The 15,502-nt window shown below is 45.0% G+C and overlaps 1 protein-coding gene across 1 annotated transcript in view; it reads left to right on the top strand.

Annotated features, from left to right (window-relative positions):
• Mrps27 (mitochondrial ribosomal protein S27) overlaps nt 1-15,502 on the top strand; it is an 83,219-nt gene that overhangs the window by 59,214 nt on the left and 8,503 nt on the right. The window contains exons 6-10 of the mRNA XM_038322975.1: nt 3,021-3,099; nt 5,271-5,386; nt 9,802-9,904; nt 11,857-11,999; nt 14,146-14,319. Of these exons, the coding sequence (XP_038178903.1) occupies nt 3,021-3,099; nt 5,271-5,386; nt 9,802-9,904; nt 11,857-11,999; nt 14,146-14,319 (615 nt within the window). The remainder of the gene's footprint in view (nt 1-3,020; nt 3,100-5,270; nt 5,387-9,801; nt 9,905-11,856; nt 12,000-14,145; nt 14,320-15,502) is intronic.

Raw genomic sequence — 15,502 nt, 5'->3', positions numbered from 1 at the left:
GAGTTCCCAGAATTCAGGTCCTTCTGATGTTACACTCCACCCAGCACTTCAGTCTTCATTGACTTCATGGCACGAAGTAGATACAAGATAAGCACAAGCTGCAGAGTGTTACTATTGCCAGAGCCAACCTAAATACCATTATGCGCCCTTAAAGAATTTTAACAGGGCTGGAGAGAGAACTTAGTGCACTCACTGGCTTAAGAGCACTGGCTGCTCTTCCAGAGGACTCAGGTTCAATTCCCAGCATCCTCATGGCAGCTCACAATTGTCTGCAACCCCAGTTCCAGGGTATTTGATACCCTCACATGGACATACATGCAGACAGAGCACCAGTGCACAAAAAATAAAAATAAATGAATAGCTTTACATTGAAAACACACCATGAAGTTTTAAGCTGGGCAGTGGTGGCACAGGCCTTTAATCCCAGGATTTGGGAGGCAGAAGCAGGAGGATCTCTGTGAGTTCGAGGCCTGCCTGGTCTACAAATCGAGTTCCAGGACAGTCAAGACTATTACATAGAGAATAATTTTAACAACATTTTACACAGCATATATATTTATGAAAATTTATTATTTTCATAGTGTCATTGGACCTTGAAAATTAGAGTTAAAATGAAATGCTGATTTTATCTTTGACTCTTCTCCTGCAAAAATGATTTTCACCTGTAACTTAGGCTCAAGTCAAATCAAAATATTCTCTACATATTGTTTGTGTGAGATGATGAACTGATTCAATAAATGAAGACGGAAGTAAAACAGATATCCCTGTCACTGATAAGCTCACTTAGAGGATCCTAAGTGCTGCCCCAAGAGGAATTTGGAAGATGGCATCCAGCTGGAAGGAAGGAAGTCGAGGGCAGGAGAGCCATTAAGCTGTCTTCAAAGTGCACCCGGAGCAGCATGTGCCGCCTCCAGCCTGCAGTGACGGCAGATCTCAAGGGGACAGCTGAGTCAGAGGAGAGCCGAAACTAGATCCTAGATACAGATGGTCAAGGTTCAGGCTTCAGTCTCGTGAAGGAAAGGACAGCCCCAGGGGACAGAAGAGATGAAATCTTGTGCTCTTCATTCCAGAAATTATACTTAGAGATGAAGATCCCTGTGGAAACAGATCCAGAAAGGTCTAGAAAAATAGAGCAAAGGATCTCTTTTCTGTTGCTTCCAGGCCTTTAGAAGAAAAAGTCACCGGGTGAAGGGACAGGAGAACCAGCTTGTAACCTCTTAGCTTCTGTCAATTACCTGGAACATCAGGCAAATAATTTTTTCCTTGTGGTTCCTGGTTTTCTCAACTCCAACTTGAGTTATATGGATAGTTAGATCAGTGGTTGACAGCCTTAGCGTCCCACTAGAGTTACCCAAGGTTTTTAGATTTACAGGTGCTTCCCTGTAGAGAGACAGCTGAGTTGATGTTTTGCGTTTGGATCCCTAGCACCCATGTAAAAAGTTGAGCGGGGCACCCCTTGCCTGTATGTGCACGCACAGACACAACTGCATACAAAAATAATAAACAGATACTTGTATTTACCCCTTATATTTTAATTTACTTGGTCTTGCTGGGCCTAGGCATTTGGGTTCAAGGCACCATGAGTGGAAAGCATAGAGATTCTCGTGTCTCCCAGCACACACACAGCCTTCCCTAACCAGCATCCTGCTCTGGGGACATCTGCTGAGGCTGATGCACTTAGAACGCAGCATTAGCGCCCAGAGCCCACAGTTTACTGGTTCCTTCTTGCTGTGTGCGTCCTGTGGGGCGGATGGAATGACATGAGTCTACGTCATTGTGGTCGCCTTTTCATCTTCCTCAGGGGCTTTTTCTTTAGGCTTCTCTTGACCCATGGTCAAGGATGAGAATCCTGGACTGGATGATTTCTTTTCCTTTGTTCTACAAGCTTTATCCTGTAGTCCAGATTGCCCCAGAACCCACCTCGCTTCTGCCTCAGCCTTTTGAGGGATTATAGGTGTTTGGCACCACACTCGGCTTGAACCAGTTAATTTCAAAGGTCCTTTCTAGCTCCAGTGACTTAGAGTCTAAAATGTTTTGGCTTTAACCTGCCATGGATTCGCGCTGCTGTGGGTGAGTTCTCTGAGAATCCCAGGCCCGCCCCAAGCCACAGCCTTCCCTACAGTATCCCCTTGAACACACCTCAGGCTTCCTGTGCTGCTGCCATGAGTCAGTTCGGGTGGCTCACCGCTGAGGCTTTGGAACCTCCCAAGGGAGTAGGTGGCACAGGAGAGGTTCCCCAGGTGTCTAGTAGTTAGTGACACTATGGAACAGGGAGGTTAATCCTATTGAAATAAACATTGAGGGTGAAATTGTAGCCATGATCTAAGCAGTAGGGAGTCCAGGCTCACGAGTATATGAAAATCAGAAGCATGCTAAAACTTCTAGGCTTCGTCCCGGATCTGAGGCTGTGGGCCTGAGGCTTCAAGTTCTGAGTCACTAATGTGCTCCTACTACACCCTGGAGCAGAGACTGCATCATCTTTATTTATCCCTAAAATATTATTCCTAAATTCTGGCATCTTAAATATGCAGGTAAACAGAATCCAAGGAGCTGGGTTCATAACAAAGCGTTGGCATATTTCTTGCGTATTTTATTTATTTATATATGCTGTATAATTCGTGCTTTTTTCCTTATGATCTCTTTCTGCATTTTCATTCATACCTGTGAGAAGAATCGCTGGAGCAGCGATGTGTGAGGAAGGGATGGTCCTTGCTGTTGCTGCTGTGTCTGGCTGTGGCGAGCTGTTAGAACAGCCCCATCACCCGTCAGTTGTCATCTGTGAGACCCGCTCACAGCTCTCACCCTGACCAGGGTTCCAGTTCCCAAACCTCATGAGTCACAGCTTCAGCTTCACTGTCACAGATGCTGCGGAATGATCGCACATCGTTTAACTCGACTGGGGCCAAGTTTTATCCTGAATAATAGATAGGCATGTGTTACAGACTGAACTAAAGAGGGTTTCTCTCTCTCTCTCTCTCTCTCTCTCTCTCTCTCTCTCTTTATTTTCCTTTTTCTTACAGGTTCAGTATGGAATTTTTCCAGATAATTTTACATTCAACTTACTGATGGATTATTTCATAAAGAAAGAAAATTACAAAGGTAAGAAACCAGATCACCATTCAGTTAATACAGGACATTCGGCTCCCAAATGAAAGTGTCCAAATGCAGACAACTTCCTCCTTCTTTATATCTTAATTATGGCTCTTTACATTAGTCTTTTAGTCACAAAAATTTACATGAAGATTATTATCATTTATGCAAAAATTCCAGGTATTACCCTTTTATTGCTGGGATATAAAAAAAAATCAAAGTATATAAGTGATTATAAAGGAAAAGTTAATTATATGGACCAATCTGATTCCACTTCCCAAACTGATTAAAATGCAGAATAAAAAGAATAAAGTAAAAATTGATTTCATTTTCATGTGTAATTTTGTAATCCATAATGAATAGTTGGCAGAATTAGATTTACAAACAAAGAAAGGCCTGTGAAATGGCTCAGTGGGTAATGGCACCTACTGCCAAGCCTGAGGACCTCAGGTAGATACCTGGAATCTACAAGGTAGAAGGGGAGAACCGACTCCAGCTTGTTGTCCTCTGACCTTCACACACACACACATGTACACGCACACACACATGCACACTCACATGAAATAAATAGTAAATAAAATTATAAAGTAATAAAATTAATAAACAAATGTGTGATTTCAGAAGGAAAAAAAGTGGGGACTTAGACCTGGAAAGTGGGCTCAGCATGTCCAAGTACCATTTGCTCCTGCGTGGCACACACTCACGCAGCCAGCAGCCGTCCACCACTCCACCGCTGGAGGACTTGACGTCCTCATCTTGCCTCCCCAGGCACTACACATGGATTGCACAGACAAGCATACAGCCAGCACCCACACACATAAAGTTAAAACTAAATAAGTCTTAACAACAGCAGCAAAATGGGCCTTCATCCTTGTTGAAAATATTGATGTGATTATTTAAAAGAAAATCTCACCCAGCGTGGTGGTGCACATCTTTAATCCCAGCACTTGGGAAGCAGAAGCTGGCCCATCTCTGTGAGTTCAAGTCTGGCCTGTCTACATAGTGAGTTTTAGACTCATCTGTGCTACATAATGAGACCAAATCTCAAAAAAGAAAAGAAAATTTCTTCCAGGTCCTTATTTTGCTAGCTTTACTAGATGCTTTGTTCTGTCTGTCTCAGTTTCCTGCAAAAAGAGCAAGAAATTGATGCCTCTCAGCCTCCTGCAAAACCATTGCAGCATTTGCAAAACCAGCTAGCCATAAACAGCTGTACATCATGATAACTCATCTGTAATTATGCGTGTATGCTAAGTGAGCAGAAGAGCACATGCATTCAGTTGAAAGCATTGTGCTTGTGGCATGTGCTGCAAGCATTATGTTTCAGTGTTAGCATTAACATCTCTACCTTGGCCACAACTTACTGACGGAAAGATATTGCTTGAGTGATACTCTTAGCATTTATCTGTGTTGTAGAATATCATGGGAAAATCGGAGTCATCCGGGGCCTGTTCTATGACTAGCATTCATGTAAGAATAAATAACATATGCTGTATGTTACACTCGGGGGCTTATGAAGGAACATCTTCCTCTCCCTTCTTTCAGTTCTTTTAAACTGATCTTTATTATCCCTGTTTCCATCTTTGAAATAATTGCCGAGGTTTGGGAGTTCCTCTAGCCTTTGTCTTGTCTTGCCTCAACAGTGAGACAGTATCCTAACGGAGAGAAGCAGGCAGCCTGCATGCTTGTCAGGGTGACTTTGCCAGTGATGTGCCTCTTTCCGCTGCCTTAGCTCTTCTGGCTGATGGACAGTGTGTGAGGCATTAGCTTGTTGAAGTAAATAGAGCAAGCAGTATTTGATCATTATGAAGATGCTACTCACTGGGAGCCAAAGACATGCATTTTGAAGTCAGTGATGCACAAGCCCCAATTCAGCGTGCATGCACGTGTGCATGGTAGGTGTGAATAGTCAGTGATGCACAAGCCCCAGTTCAGTGTGCATGCACGTGTGCATAGTAGGTGTGAATAGTCAGTGATGCACAAGCCCCAGTTCAGCATGCATGCACTGTGTATAGTAGACGTAAATGGCTCAGAAAGGACCTGCTTCGTCAAAGGCCATGTTTCCTCCTTGATTCTGCTTATTTTCCCACTGCACTGCACTTTGAAAGTGTTTTTATATTTAGAGATTTACGATGTTACCTACAACTGATTTCCTCTTGTCTTTACCTTCATCTTCTTGCCAGATGCTTTATCTGTGGTTTTTGAGATCATGATGCAAGAAGCCTTTGAAGTGCCGTCCACCCAGTTCCTCTCCCTCTATGTGTTATACCATTGCCTGGCAGAGAAGACAGACCTCACAGTAAGTGATGTGCCCTGCCATGGAACTGAGAGCTAGAGGAAAGTTGAGCAGTGACTGCCAGGGAAGGTAGAGGAGAGCAGAAGAAGCCTTGCCCTTAGAATCTGGAGAAAAATATCCATGTATAGTCAGAAATGAATGTTCATTCAGTGTGTTCTGTTTCTACAAAGTGGAATTGGACAATTCCCAAGCGAAAGCCCTTACACACATTTGCAGGGGTAGGAGAGATTGTTTTTGTTTTGATATTGGGGGATTTGAACCCAGGGCGCCTTGCATGCTAGGTGAGCATTTTACTACTGAGATACAGCCCTAGCCCCTTGTGCACAGTTTGAAACTTGAGCCAAGTCAGGTGACCTCAGACGTTCTGCAGTGAGTCATTGATAATCACTGACAGCCAGACATGGCAGGCTAAAGAAGCAGGTGGGCAGCCAACTTTAACCCTGAGCTGGCGTATTTAACACTGACCGTTTTGTTTGTGTCGGGGTTTCCTACAGTTGCTGCATGCCAGTTGTGTTCCAGAATGTACAGCATGCCACGCTTTGGCTTCAGCTCTTGAGTAGGACATTTACTTATGGTTTACTTTTATCCCTACGTAAATATGGCGGTGAGAAAGCAGTGGCTGATAGAAGCAGCTCGTGTGCCATACTGCACTGCATTCTTCGGTTTAGCTGTATTAATGCTTTAATCTTCACAATAGCTCTGCAGAGAGAGGGAGAGTGAGGCATAGAGATACTACAGAATAACCATGGCACCAGGAGATGATGTGAGGCGTTGTGGCCCTGTGGTCTACCCTTAATTTCAGTACCAGATCAGAAAATCTCAGTTTGGATAGGAGTTGAAATGTCATCAGCCCAGGCCTCATTCTGCATACCTGAAATGTTTTGCTTTACTGAGTGTCATGACCTGTGATATAGCTTATATTCATAATTAAGTTATTAAGTATATATTGAGCCTATTTTTTTAATCGGTTGCCAAGTACTGTGTATTTAGCAGTCAAACAGACATCTGCTTATAGCCTAGCACAAAACAAAGGGCTAGGGAGATGGCTTGATACTTAAGAGCACCTATTGCACTTGCAGAAGAACTGGGTGCAGATCCCAGCACCCACATGGTGCCTCACAACCATCTAAAACTTGAGTTCCAGAGGATTCGGTACCCTGTTTTAACCTCCACAGACCCCAGGCATGGTGCACATACACACATGTAGGCAAAACAAGCATGCAGCTGTAAACTTATAAACTGTTGGATACTATACAAGAGAAGTCAATGAAAAGCTCTTATTGAAGAGTTTTCTTGTATTTCAAATTTGAGTTTATTAGGAAGGGAAAATACATTTACAAGGCATTTACAAGGTTAATATTTGAAAATTGAATCATCATTAGCTAGTTAAAGAGGAAACTGGCAGGAAAGGTGCTAAAGGAAGCTGAGCACAGTGGTATATGTTTATAAGCCCTGCTCGTGGAGAGCTGAAACAGGAGGTTTGCTTGAGTTCCCAGAATGGAGGCGTGTACCTGGACAGAATAGTGAGATCCAGATGTGGTGGGGGGCAATAGGCTGGAGGAAGATGGGCCGTGTCACATGGGCATACCTGGTAGGGGAGATACCATGATCATGATGGTGATGGCCCTGCAACAAAGAGGGTGTCAGGGCCTGGGGTATGAGTGAGTTCAGACTGAAGAGCACGGACCATGCTAAGGCCATTTTGCTGTCATCCAAAAATAGTGAGGAGTTCGCTTCAATGTTAAATGGGGTATTATAATCAGGTTTGCGTTTCGAAGCCATCCCTGAGCTGTAAGGTGGGATGAGTCAGAGCAGGGGAGGGCTAGCTGTGGGCAGACCAGTTTAGAGAATCTTATGGAGTCTGAGAGAGCTAATGATGGAGGAGCAGCCACAGTGAGGTGAACCTAGAGTGCCCACTCAGTACTTGGAGAGGTGACTATCAGGTGAGGAGAAGCTGCATACAGAGACGCAGGTGGGAGTGGATGTCAGAGCCTCAGTTTCGAACTGTTTGTATAAGGGAACTCTGGGGAAAAGAGAGGTATGTGAGGAAATGACTAATTTGGCTCTGACCACACAGCAAACTCGGGAGACTTTGAAGCAGTCCAAAGATTTCTCGGTTGAACTGCAGGACACTCTTGTAGCTTTGCATCCGTATGTAAATGTGTGCACATGATCTAGAGAGACAAGCAATGGAAATCAGCATCATACGCATATCAGATGTCAGCATACACACGTCAATCACAAGTTAAGGAAAATTTGGAGCATGTTGGACCATACAAACCATGGAAAGAATGGCCTAGGAGAAAGAGTAGTATAAAGTGGGAATAATGAAGGGTCATTTATTTAGTGACATCAGAGCGATAGGTGGTCCATTTTGTCTCCATAGAGAAACAGCAGGAGGCCAGATTGGAATGGATTAGTGGGGGATCTAGAAGTGTGCAGACAAAACAGCAAGTATAGGTGACTTGGTGTGTCTAGTTTGTGAAGAGAAAGGAGGAGGAGGAGAGAAGGAGAAGGTGAAGGCTTGCTTTGCGCCAGTAGACAAGGCATGGCATAACGATCCACACTGCCAGTAGAGTATGCTGTTAAGTGTTCAGGGCCAAAACTATTTTGGAATTCAGATTTGTTTAAATTGTAGAATATTTGTGTAGTAAGATACATTGGAGATAGAACCAATCTTCATCCATATTTTATGTGTACTTTAGACACATACACTAAAGGTGATATTTATGCATTATGTTTAATTTGTACATGAAATGTTCCATGTAGTGTGGATTTTTTTGCTTGCAGGATCATTTCAGAGTTAAGGAGTTTTAGAGCTCAGAACATTGTGGATTTTCAGATTTGGGATGCTCATCTCAGACGCTGTCAACTCTGACTGGTCCCAGCATGTCGCTGAGAGCTATTGCTTGTACATTTGCTGTTCATTCAGCTTCTGTTACCTGTTGGAATCCTAAGCCTTTTAGCTCATCTTTTCTGCACAGGAAAGGAAAAGGTTTAGATGGTGAGATGGTTCAGTGGGTAGGATGCTCCGCATCAAACCTGATGACCTGATCAGATCCCTAAGATCCATATGGTGCAAGGAGAGAGTTGACTCATGCACACCATTGTCCCATTCCACCCCCCCACATACAGACATGCACACACACACACACACACACACACACACACACACACACACACACACTAAAACAAGTAAGTATTTGAAGTCAGCCTGATCTGCATAGTAGCAAGTTCCAGGCTAGCCGTAACTAAATAAAATTGAAAAATAAGTGTAAGAAAATGTTTTCAGGCTTCTTATTTATTCTGAACTGGACCCACTTTTCAGGCTCTCAGTGGGAGAAGCAAACTTGCCTAGATTATATTGGTGGCTTTGGGAAATGTAGTTTAGTGGTATATTAATAGGCATAAGACCCTGGGCTTACGCTCCAGCACAAGTACAAAAGCCAGAGTGGTTTGCACTGGGAAAGTGAGCAGCTCTTCTTTATCTGCACTGTGGAAGCCCACGTGGAGTTTCCCTTTTCCAAGATGTAGGAAAACCTCGAGAACTGGGGCTTGTGCTTCACGAAGCATGGGCAGGAAATCTTTAATACCGCAGAGCCTTGCTCCATGCAGCAGTTTCAGCTGCAGACCTCATCCCTTCTCTGCCTCTCCCCAGCTCCTGTGCATGTGTGCTGCGGGGGAAGGGCTAGGTCTGCAGGGTCACAGCTGCTGCTGTCTGGATTGTTGCCATACCTCCTCCTCTGAGCTCTGCTCTCCAAGGAGCGCCCCAGTCACATCTGTTACTGGTGTGTGGCAGGCTCAGTGAAGCTTGTGGCTTTGCCCTTTTTTTTTCTTTTCATGTCTCAAAAGGCTTCTATTTTATTGAAGTACAGTTTTACACCCTAGGTTGAAAGACATAGTTACTAAGTGTTTCTGATTGCCTAATTTGTTTTCAAGAGGCACAAATCTTTCTAAAAGCAACTTAATGGTGGTACTTATTCTAACACCGGAGAAGTCTTATCGCTGCTGTGCTGTTAGTGTGTGCCCTCCCTCTGGAGCGGTGTAGTATGAAGCCTGCAGCCTGTGGGGCCTCTTTGACGCTCTCAAGTCAGCGGGGTCCAGAGTGTACTCTATTTTCTTTTATTTTTTCTGACTGCAAAAGGCACCAAAAGTAGGGAAAATAATGAGGAGCACAAAGAATAAAACCAAAATGACTTCATGATTTCACCACCCAGGAATCTTTTAGCTATATATAGGGCATTTCTGTTCTGATTTTTTTCTAATATGAATACCTTTTATTTTTAGTATTGGGATAACTTTTATACAACTGTTATTTTCATAAGCTTAATACATGCTGTTTAGTGTCACCAAAAAGACTCATATGTGTGAAGTATCCATGGCTTTAACAGACAATGGTCTTTTGTCTTTGGTTGCAGTGGGAAGAGGAGAGGAACTTTGGTGCGTCCCTGTTGCTTCCAGGCCTAAAGCAAAAGAACACAGTGGGCTTGAGTTCCCAGCTGTATGGCTATGCACTTCTTGGTAAGCTAAGTGAGCCTTATTAATACTGTTCTTTGTGGAAAGATGTGGCTCAACTTTTTGGCTCATAAATAAAGCTTCGTTTAAATTTGCTAGTGAAGTTCCAGTTATAACCTACATGTATAGATAACAAAATAAGTCTCAGTGTGGCCTTACAGTTATGGACAGTCGAGAGATATCATAAGACCTGTCACCAGTAACAGGGGCAGACTCACTCTGCTAGCTGTAGTAGAATTCACTCCTGATCAGCATGAAGGAAGTTCTGGCACTCTGTCTAGCAGAGGGCAGCCTCAGCACCTGGGGTGTGTGGAATCTGGGCAAACCCCCAGCTCAGAGGGATTCATGGGTGTATGCTATTCCATATCCCCACCCCCTCTTCTCTCAGAAGTCAGGCCTCCATGAAAGTGCCTTTTCTTTGCTCCTTGCTTCTGCCTGTCTCTCTGCCGAAACTTTGCCAACAAAATATAGTGTGGATTCTAATATAAACGATTAAGAGACTGGTCTCCTCTCAGCTTGTCAGACTGGCTAGCAGACTAACACGAGAGTGTTCACTCTTTTTGTTGTTTAGTTTGAGTGGAGAGTTTTGTTGTTTTATTTGGAGAGTTTGGTTGTGGTTTTTGGTTGGTTGGTTGGTTGGTTGGTTGGTTGGTTGGTTGGTTGGTTGGTTGGTTGAGACAAAGTTTCATGCACCCCAGCTGACCTTGAACTCACTATGTATCCTTTGAGCTTCTTATCCTCCAGCCACTACCTCTTAACTGCTAGAATTACAGACGTTCCTGATTTGTGTGATGCTATAAATTGAACCCAAGATTTAAGCATGTCCTTTACCAACTGATCTATATCCTCAGCCTTGGTTTTTGGTCTTCAGAGACAAGTTCTTGCTCTAGTCCAAGCTAGCCTCCAACTTGAGTCTTCCTGTGTCCACTCGCTAGGTGCTTTGGCTTGGCTGCAGGTGTATGACCCACACCCAGCCTGCAGTTCTTGTTTAAAATCACATTTCACTTATTTGCTTCCTATTTAGATACTGATTTGCATCAGAGTATTGTTCAGGACTGCTATACTGTGTGGATCATTCAGAAAGTTGGCAAGGCTTGGAAAATACACTTGGCTGTTGTTTATGGCCCTGGTCCCCTGTGATAGGCAGCCGTGCCATCAGACACCCCTGCCCCCTGCTTTCATTGTGTCCTGCCCTGCAGCCTCGCTCAGAGTGATCCCTGTCCAGCCCAAGCACCTTACAGGTCTAAAATTAGCCATCTCCTGATGAGCTTTGTCTGCTGGTATCCTCCTACAGCTTCCCAAATCCTCCTTCCTGGGAAAGATGAGTGGAGGCCAACTAAGACCCAGCTGCTCAAGGTGACATTGCTCCCCAGTGTGGAAAGGCTCTGCTTCCTGGTGCCGAGGGCCCTGTACTTCCCGGGCCTTGCTGTCCCACCACAGCCTGTGTGACAGTTTGAGGGGCCCAGGGGATATTCAGGCCCTGTGAGCCAGAAAGTTGCTAGGACTCTGATTTAAGAACTGATAATGCTTAATGAAAAGAAGATTTGAGTTGTCTGTTTGTTTGGTTGGTTTTTCTTCTGTCTTTTCATAAAGACAATAGACTGGATTTTGACATTTTTTGAAAAACATATTTCCTTGCAGGGGAAAGCCATCAGATGTTCACGGGGTTTTCACTGTATGAAAATTGTGAAAGTCTCTTTTTCTCGGGAAGGTTTTGAACTTGAAACAAAAATAGTACTTCCATTTCTTCTGTCTTAAGGGCAGCCTTCTGGAGAGAGCTCTGTCAGTCTCAGAATTCTTCAGCCAGTGATTCACGGGCTCTGGTGGATCTATTGAAACACGTTCACCAAGCTTGCATTTACAATGTGCAGGTTGGTGTTTGCGGGTACTGTGGCCTCAGGCTGCAGACATGCCGGGGACACACAACTGAGAGGTCTTTGTGGGTCTCTTGGCCACAGGGAAGGTGGAACTGCAGCGTGGACTGCAGGCTGTGTACCGCGACATGCCTCTGATATGGAAACCAGGCTACCTCGACAGAGCCCTTCAAGTGATGGAGAAGGTGGCCTCCTCCCCTGCAGACCTCAAGCTGTGTAGAGAAGCGGTATGTTCCTGCACCTCCATTCAGATGGAGCCATCACTGTTCGTCTGGGTGGTGTGAATTTTTCCTGTTGTCTTTCCCCTTCCCCAGCTTTCTGTATTTGTGTAGAATTGGTATTTATTCAGTTGAAAAGGATGAAAAGAAACCACAAACATTTTCAATATTGCTGACAGAAAGGCAATGGAAAATAAGATTATTGTTGATTCCTACCTCATTATGTAAGAGGAAAGCTGTCTCCTCTCCTGAAATTCAAACCCAGCTCAATAAATACCATCCCCACCCCCATCCAAAAGGAATTAAAGGTGGCATAAAAGAAAGATTAAATAATTTTGATGAATTTATCCCTCATGCAGTCTGGAAAAATTAGACAACAATTTTCTTTAATATCCTGGCTGTTGGTATTTGCCTCACAAGTATAAGTACCTCAGTTCAGATCCCCAGAGCAACCTAAAATGCCAGGCACAGCAGTGCATGTTGCAGGGTGGGAAGCAGAGAGACATGGCTCACTGGAGACATATTAGCTAGGTAGCTAACCTAGACTACTAGGTAAGGTTCCAAGCCAAGAGCCCCCATCTCAAATGAAAAAAACAGAAAGTGCCCAAGAGTGACTCCTGAGGTTGTCTTCTATAGTCCACGTGCAGACACATGAACAGCCACTCAGTCTTCATCAGCCACACAGAGCATGGATGCTGGAGAAGACTTCTTCCTTCCCATTGGACTGGCTGTGGTGCATGAAGGATGCGGAATCTATGTCCTGTGGTCCTGCCAGCGGTCTAAGGTGTTCACGTGGCCTGTCTCAGTGTCCTCCTACCTGTGCCAAAGTTCATTTCAGTTACTTAAACCCCTGACAGTGAGGTCACTAGGCATAGTCAGACGGGGAAACATCGCGGGCTTTACAGGGACACTGAGCTGTAGTGTCCCACCCGGCCCTGCTGCTCTATCCAGAGTCCCAGACGCTGTCTCACCAAAAGGAAAGGTTGTCTTGGAGCTACTCGTGTGTGCATTTGACCCTGAATACATGAGGCTCACCTGAAGCTTTCATTTCAGCCAGGAGACACTAGGCCCAGTGCCCACTGTGGCACCGTATGCTGACTGAACCCTTTCCGTTCTTTCCCGGCCGTTAGACCCGAGGACACACACTTCTAAGTGTGCTTGAAGACGGCTGTATTCAGTGTTGGTAATTGAAAACAAACTTACATACAGATCCTTCACCAGGGAGAATTCCTTCTAATTTCAGCCAACTTTGCATTCTTTTCACTCTAATGTCAGCAAGAATGTGATGTATATCGTTTGTCCGTAGAGTATTAAGAACAATAAAGCCTTGGAGTGGCGCTGGTGCTTTGTTCCGCTGTGACACTGATGAGGTCAGCTGGGGCCCAAGCAGGGGCTTATGGGCCTTGCTACTGTCTCCTCCCGCCTCCGATGACCAAGCCCTGCACGGGTTAAGGAGGTGTGCCACACAGTGGAGGTGGAGGAGTAAGAGAGCCAAACAAAAAGGATCACCGTGTTTTCAGTTGTTTACTGTTTAAGTCCCAGAAACCCCCTCGTTAGGATGAATTTCCTGTGTGCATCTCTGGCCACGGCCAGCAGCTTACGTGGATTAGACAGATCCCTAATTTGTACTGCTCCGTGAGCTGGAATCTTCTTGGGGTGAGGGGATGCCTGTAGCCCGTGGCTTTAATGTGCATTCAGAGTGGCCTTTTGTTCTTTGTGGTCTGTGGTGGTCTTTTCTTTCTCTTTGTCCCAGTTCCAGACTGACTCCAAAGACATGAAAGTGGGGGCGGTCCTTTAATGCCCATCAAATGTAATTCCTGCCTCTCTACCTGGTTAATTAAAAACATACTTAATTTACCATTGCGCTGATTCACTCCTACAGATAATTCTTAGCGCATGTCTGTAGCTTTTGTTATATACTGAGTTCCTCGTGCTGTCTGAGAGGTGTTGCTATTGTATAAGAATATAATTGTTGTGTTTCCTTCTTCTTCCTTGTTTGCAGCACTGGGGATTGCACTCAGCACTTCATGCTTGGTCAGCCGTTCCAATAACCCCTGGCTGTTACCATCCTCAGTCTTGGGGTCTCCCTTTTCCTCTTTCTTTGTCTCTGGCTTTCACAAAGTCAAGCCCATAACGAATGATGTCATTCTGACAGCTCAGTGTGCTGGACGGAGTCCTGAAGGTGGTGACATCTCCAGCTGACCAGCCCCAGGAAGAGACACAGCCCCAGGAAGGTGAAGGTAGCTTGGGCTCAGCAGACCTGGTGGAGCAGCTGGACATCGAGGAACCAGAACATTCAAAGCTTCCCCGATACCTGGAGCGATTTAAGGTGATTGAGAGCAGAAATTGAGCCTCTCTCAGCCGTGCATGAGCATGCTTCTCTGGTGATGGACAGGCAGTCTTCTCCTGCATCGGTCCCACACAAAGGCATCAAAACTCACATCAAGAACTGCATTTGTGTTGCTCCCCTCAGGCCGTGGCCTTAAGAGAAACAGGTGGAATTTTTGTGAGTTTGCCCTAATTAGTGACAGCATGCACTAAGGCAGCATGCAACCCCAGTGATCCCTCATGTGTCTGACGGGTGGATAATGCCTTACCTCCTCTTAACAGTGGCCTGATTCCTTCCCAGTATGGAAGTGTCCGGTCATTTCTCTCCACTGCACCCCATGTGCTCCATCGGAAACCCAGCTAGACATCAGTCACATTTTCAGCATGCAGCGATAAGACTCAGGCTTCCTTTGTGTCTCATGGCAGCTTTGTGCTTTCAGGGGGCATTAGAGGCACTGCCTGACACTATACGCATATGGAAACAGGTTTCCCGAACAGCACTGAGCACTCAAGCTGGCCTTGAACTCTGTGTCCTGAAATGCTCACCGTCAGTGTCAGGGAAGAAAACCCATGCCCCACCCCCCAAAGAAATTATAATTATAAAATCATGACATAAGCAGAAAAATTTTCCATCCGTGCCAGTTGGCCAGCTGTACCTTTTCACGCTGGGTAGGGAGAAATGTTGCTGAACTCTGACACTTGAGTCTGTGTCTTCTGAAGCAGCCGTGGGTAGCCTTTCCTCTTATCATAGCAGGATCCCATTTCACAGTAGGCAGTTGTTTCTCCCGGTACTTTTTTAAGGAAGTCATTGCCCAGCTTCTCTCCTCTGTAACCTGAAAGTGGGAATTAAAAAAAAATAGTGTTCCCATCATACCCTGAGAACAAAGCAAAGAGAGAATTTATACACAGCCCTTCCCTCTTAACTTTGCCTGCCAATGTACAAAGCTTAAAGAAAAAAGTCTCCTTCACCCTACGGTTCTCATTCACCATGTTCTCGTTAACGGTTCCATCAAAGGATGGAGAGCTGTGCCTTTGTTAACTTCTCAGCCCTCGTACCTCCACAGGACGCCTCGTGACCATTCAGAAAGAGCAGAAGTGAGTGTTTGTGGCCTGCTAGCTGTGACCTCAGCCATGTTAGCCCCACTGCCCTCCCTTTGTCCTCACAGGACTCCTGGGGAGACAAC

The sequence above is a fragment of the Arvicola amphibius genome, chromosome 3, assembly GCF_903992535.2.
Source record: "Arvicola amphibius chromosome 3, mArvAmp1.2, whole genome shotgun sequence".
NCBI lineage: Eukaryota > Metazoa > Chordata > Mammalia > Rodentia > Cricetidae > Arvicola > Arvicola amphibius.
Note: the sequence above shows the minus strand (reverse complement) of the source record. Positions and strands in the feature narration are given on the sequence as shown.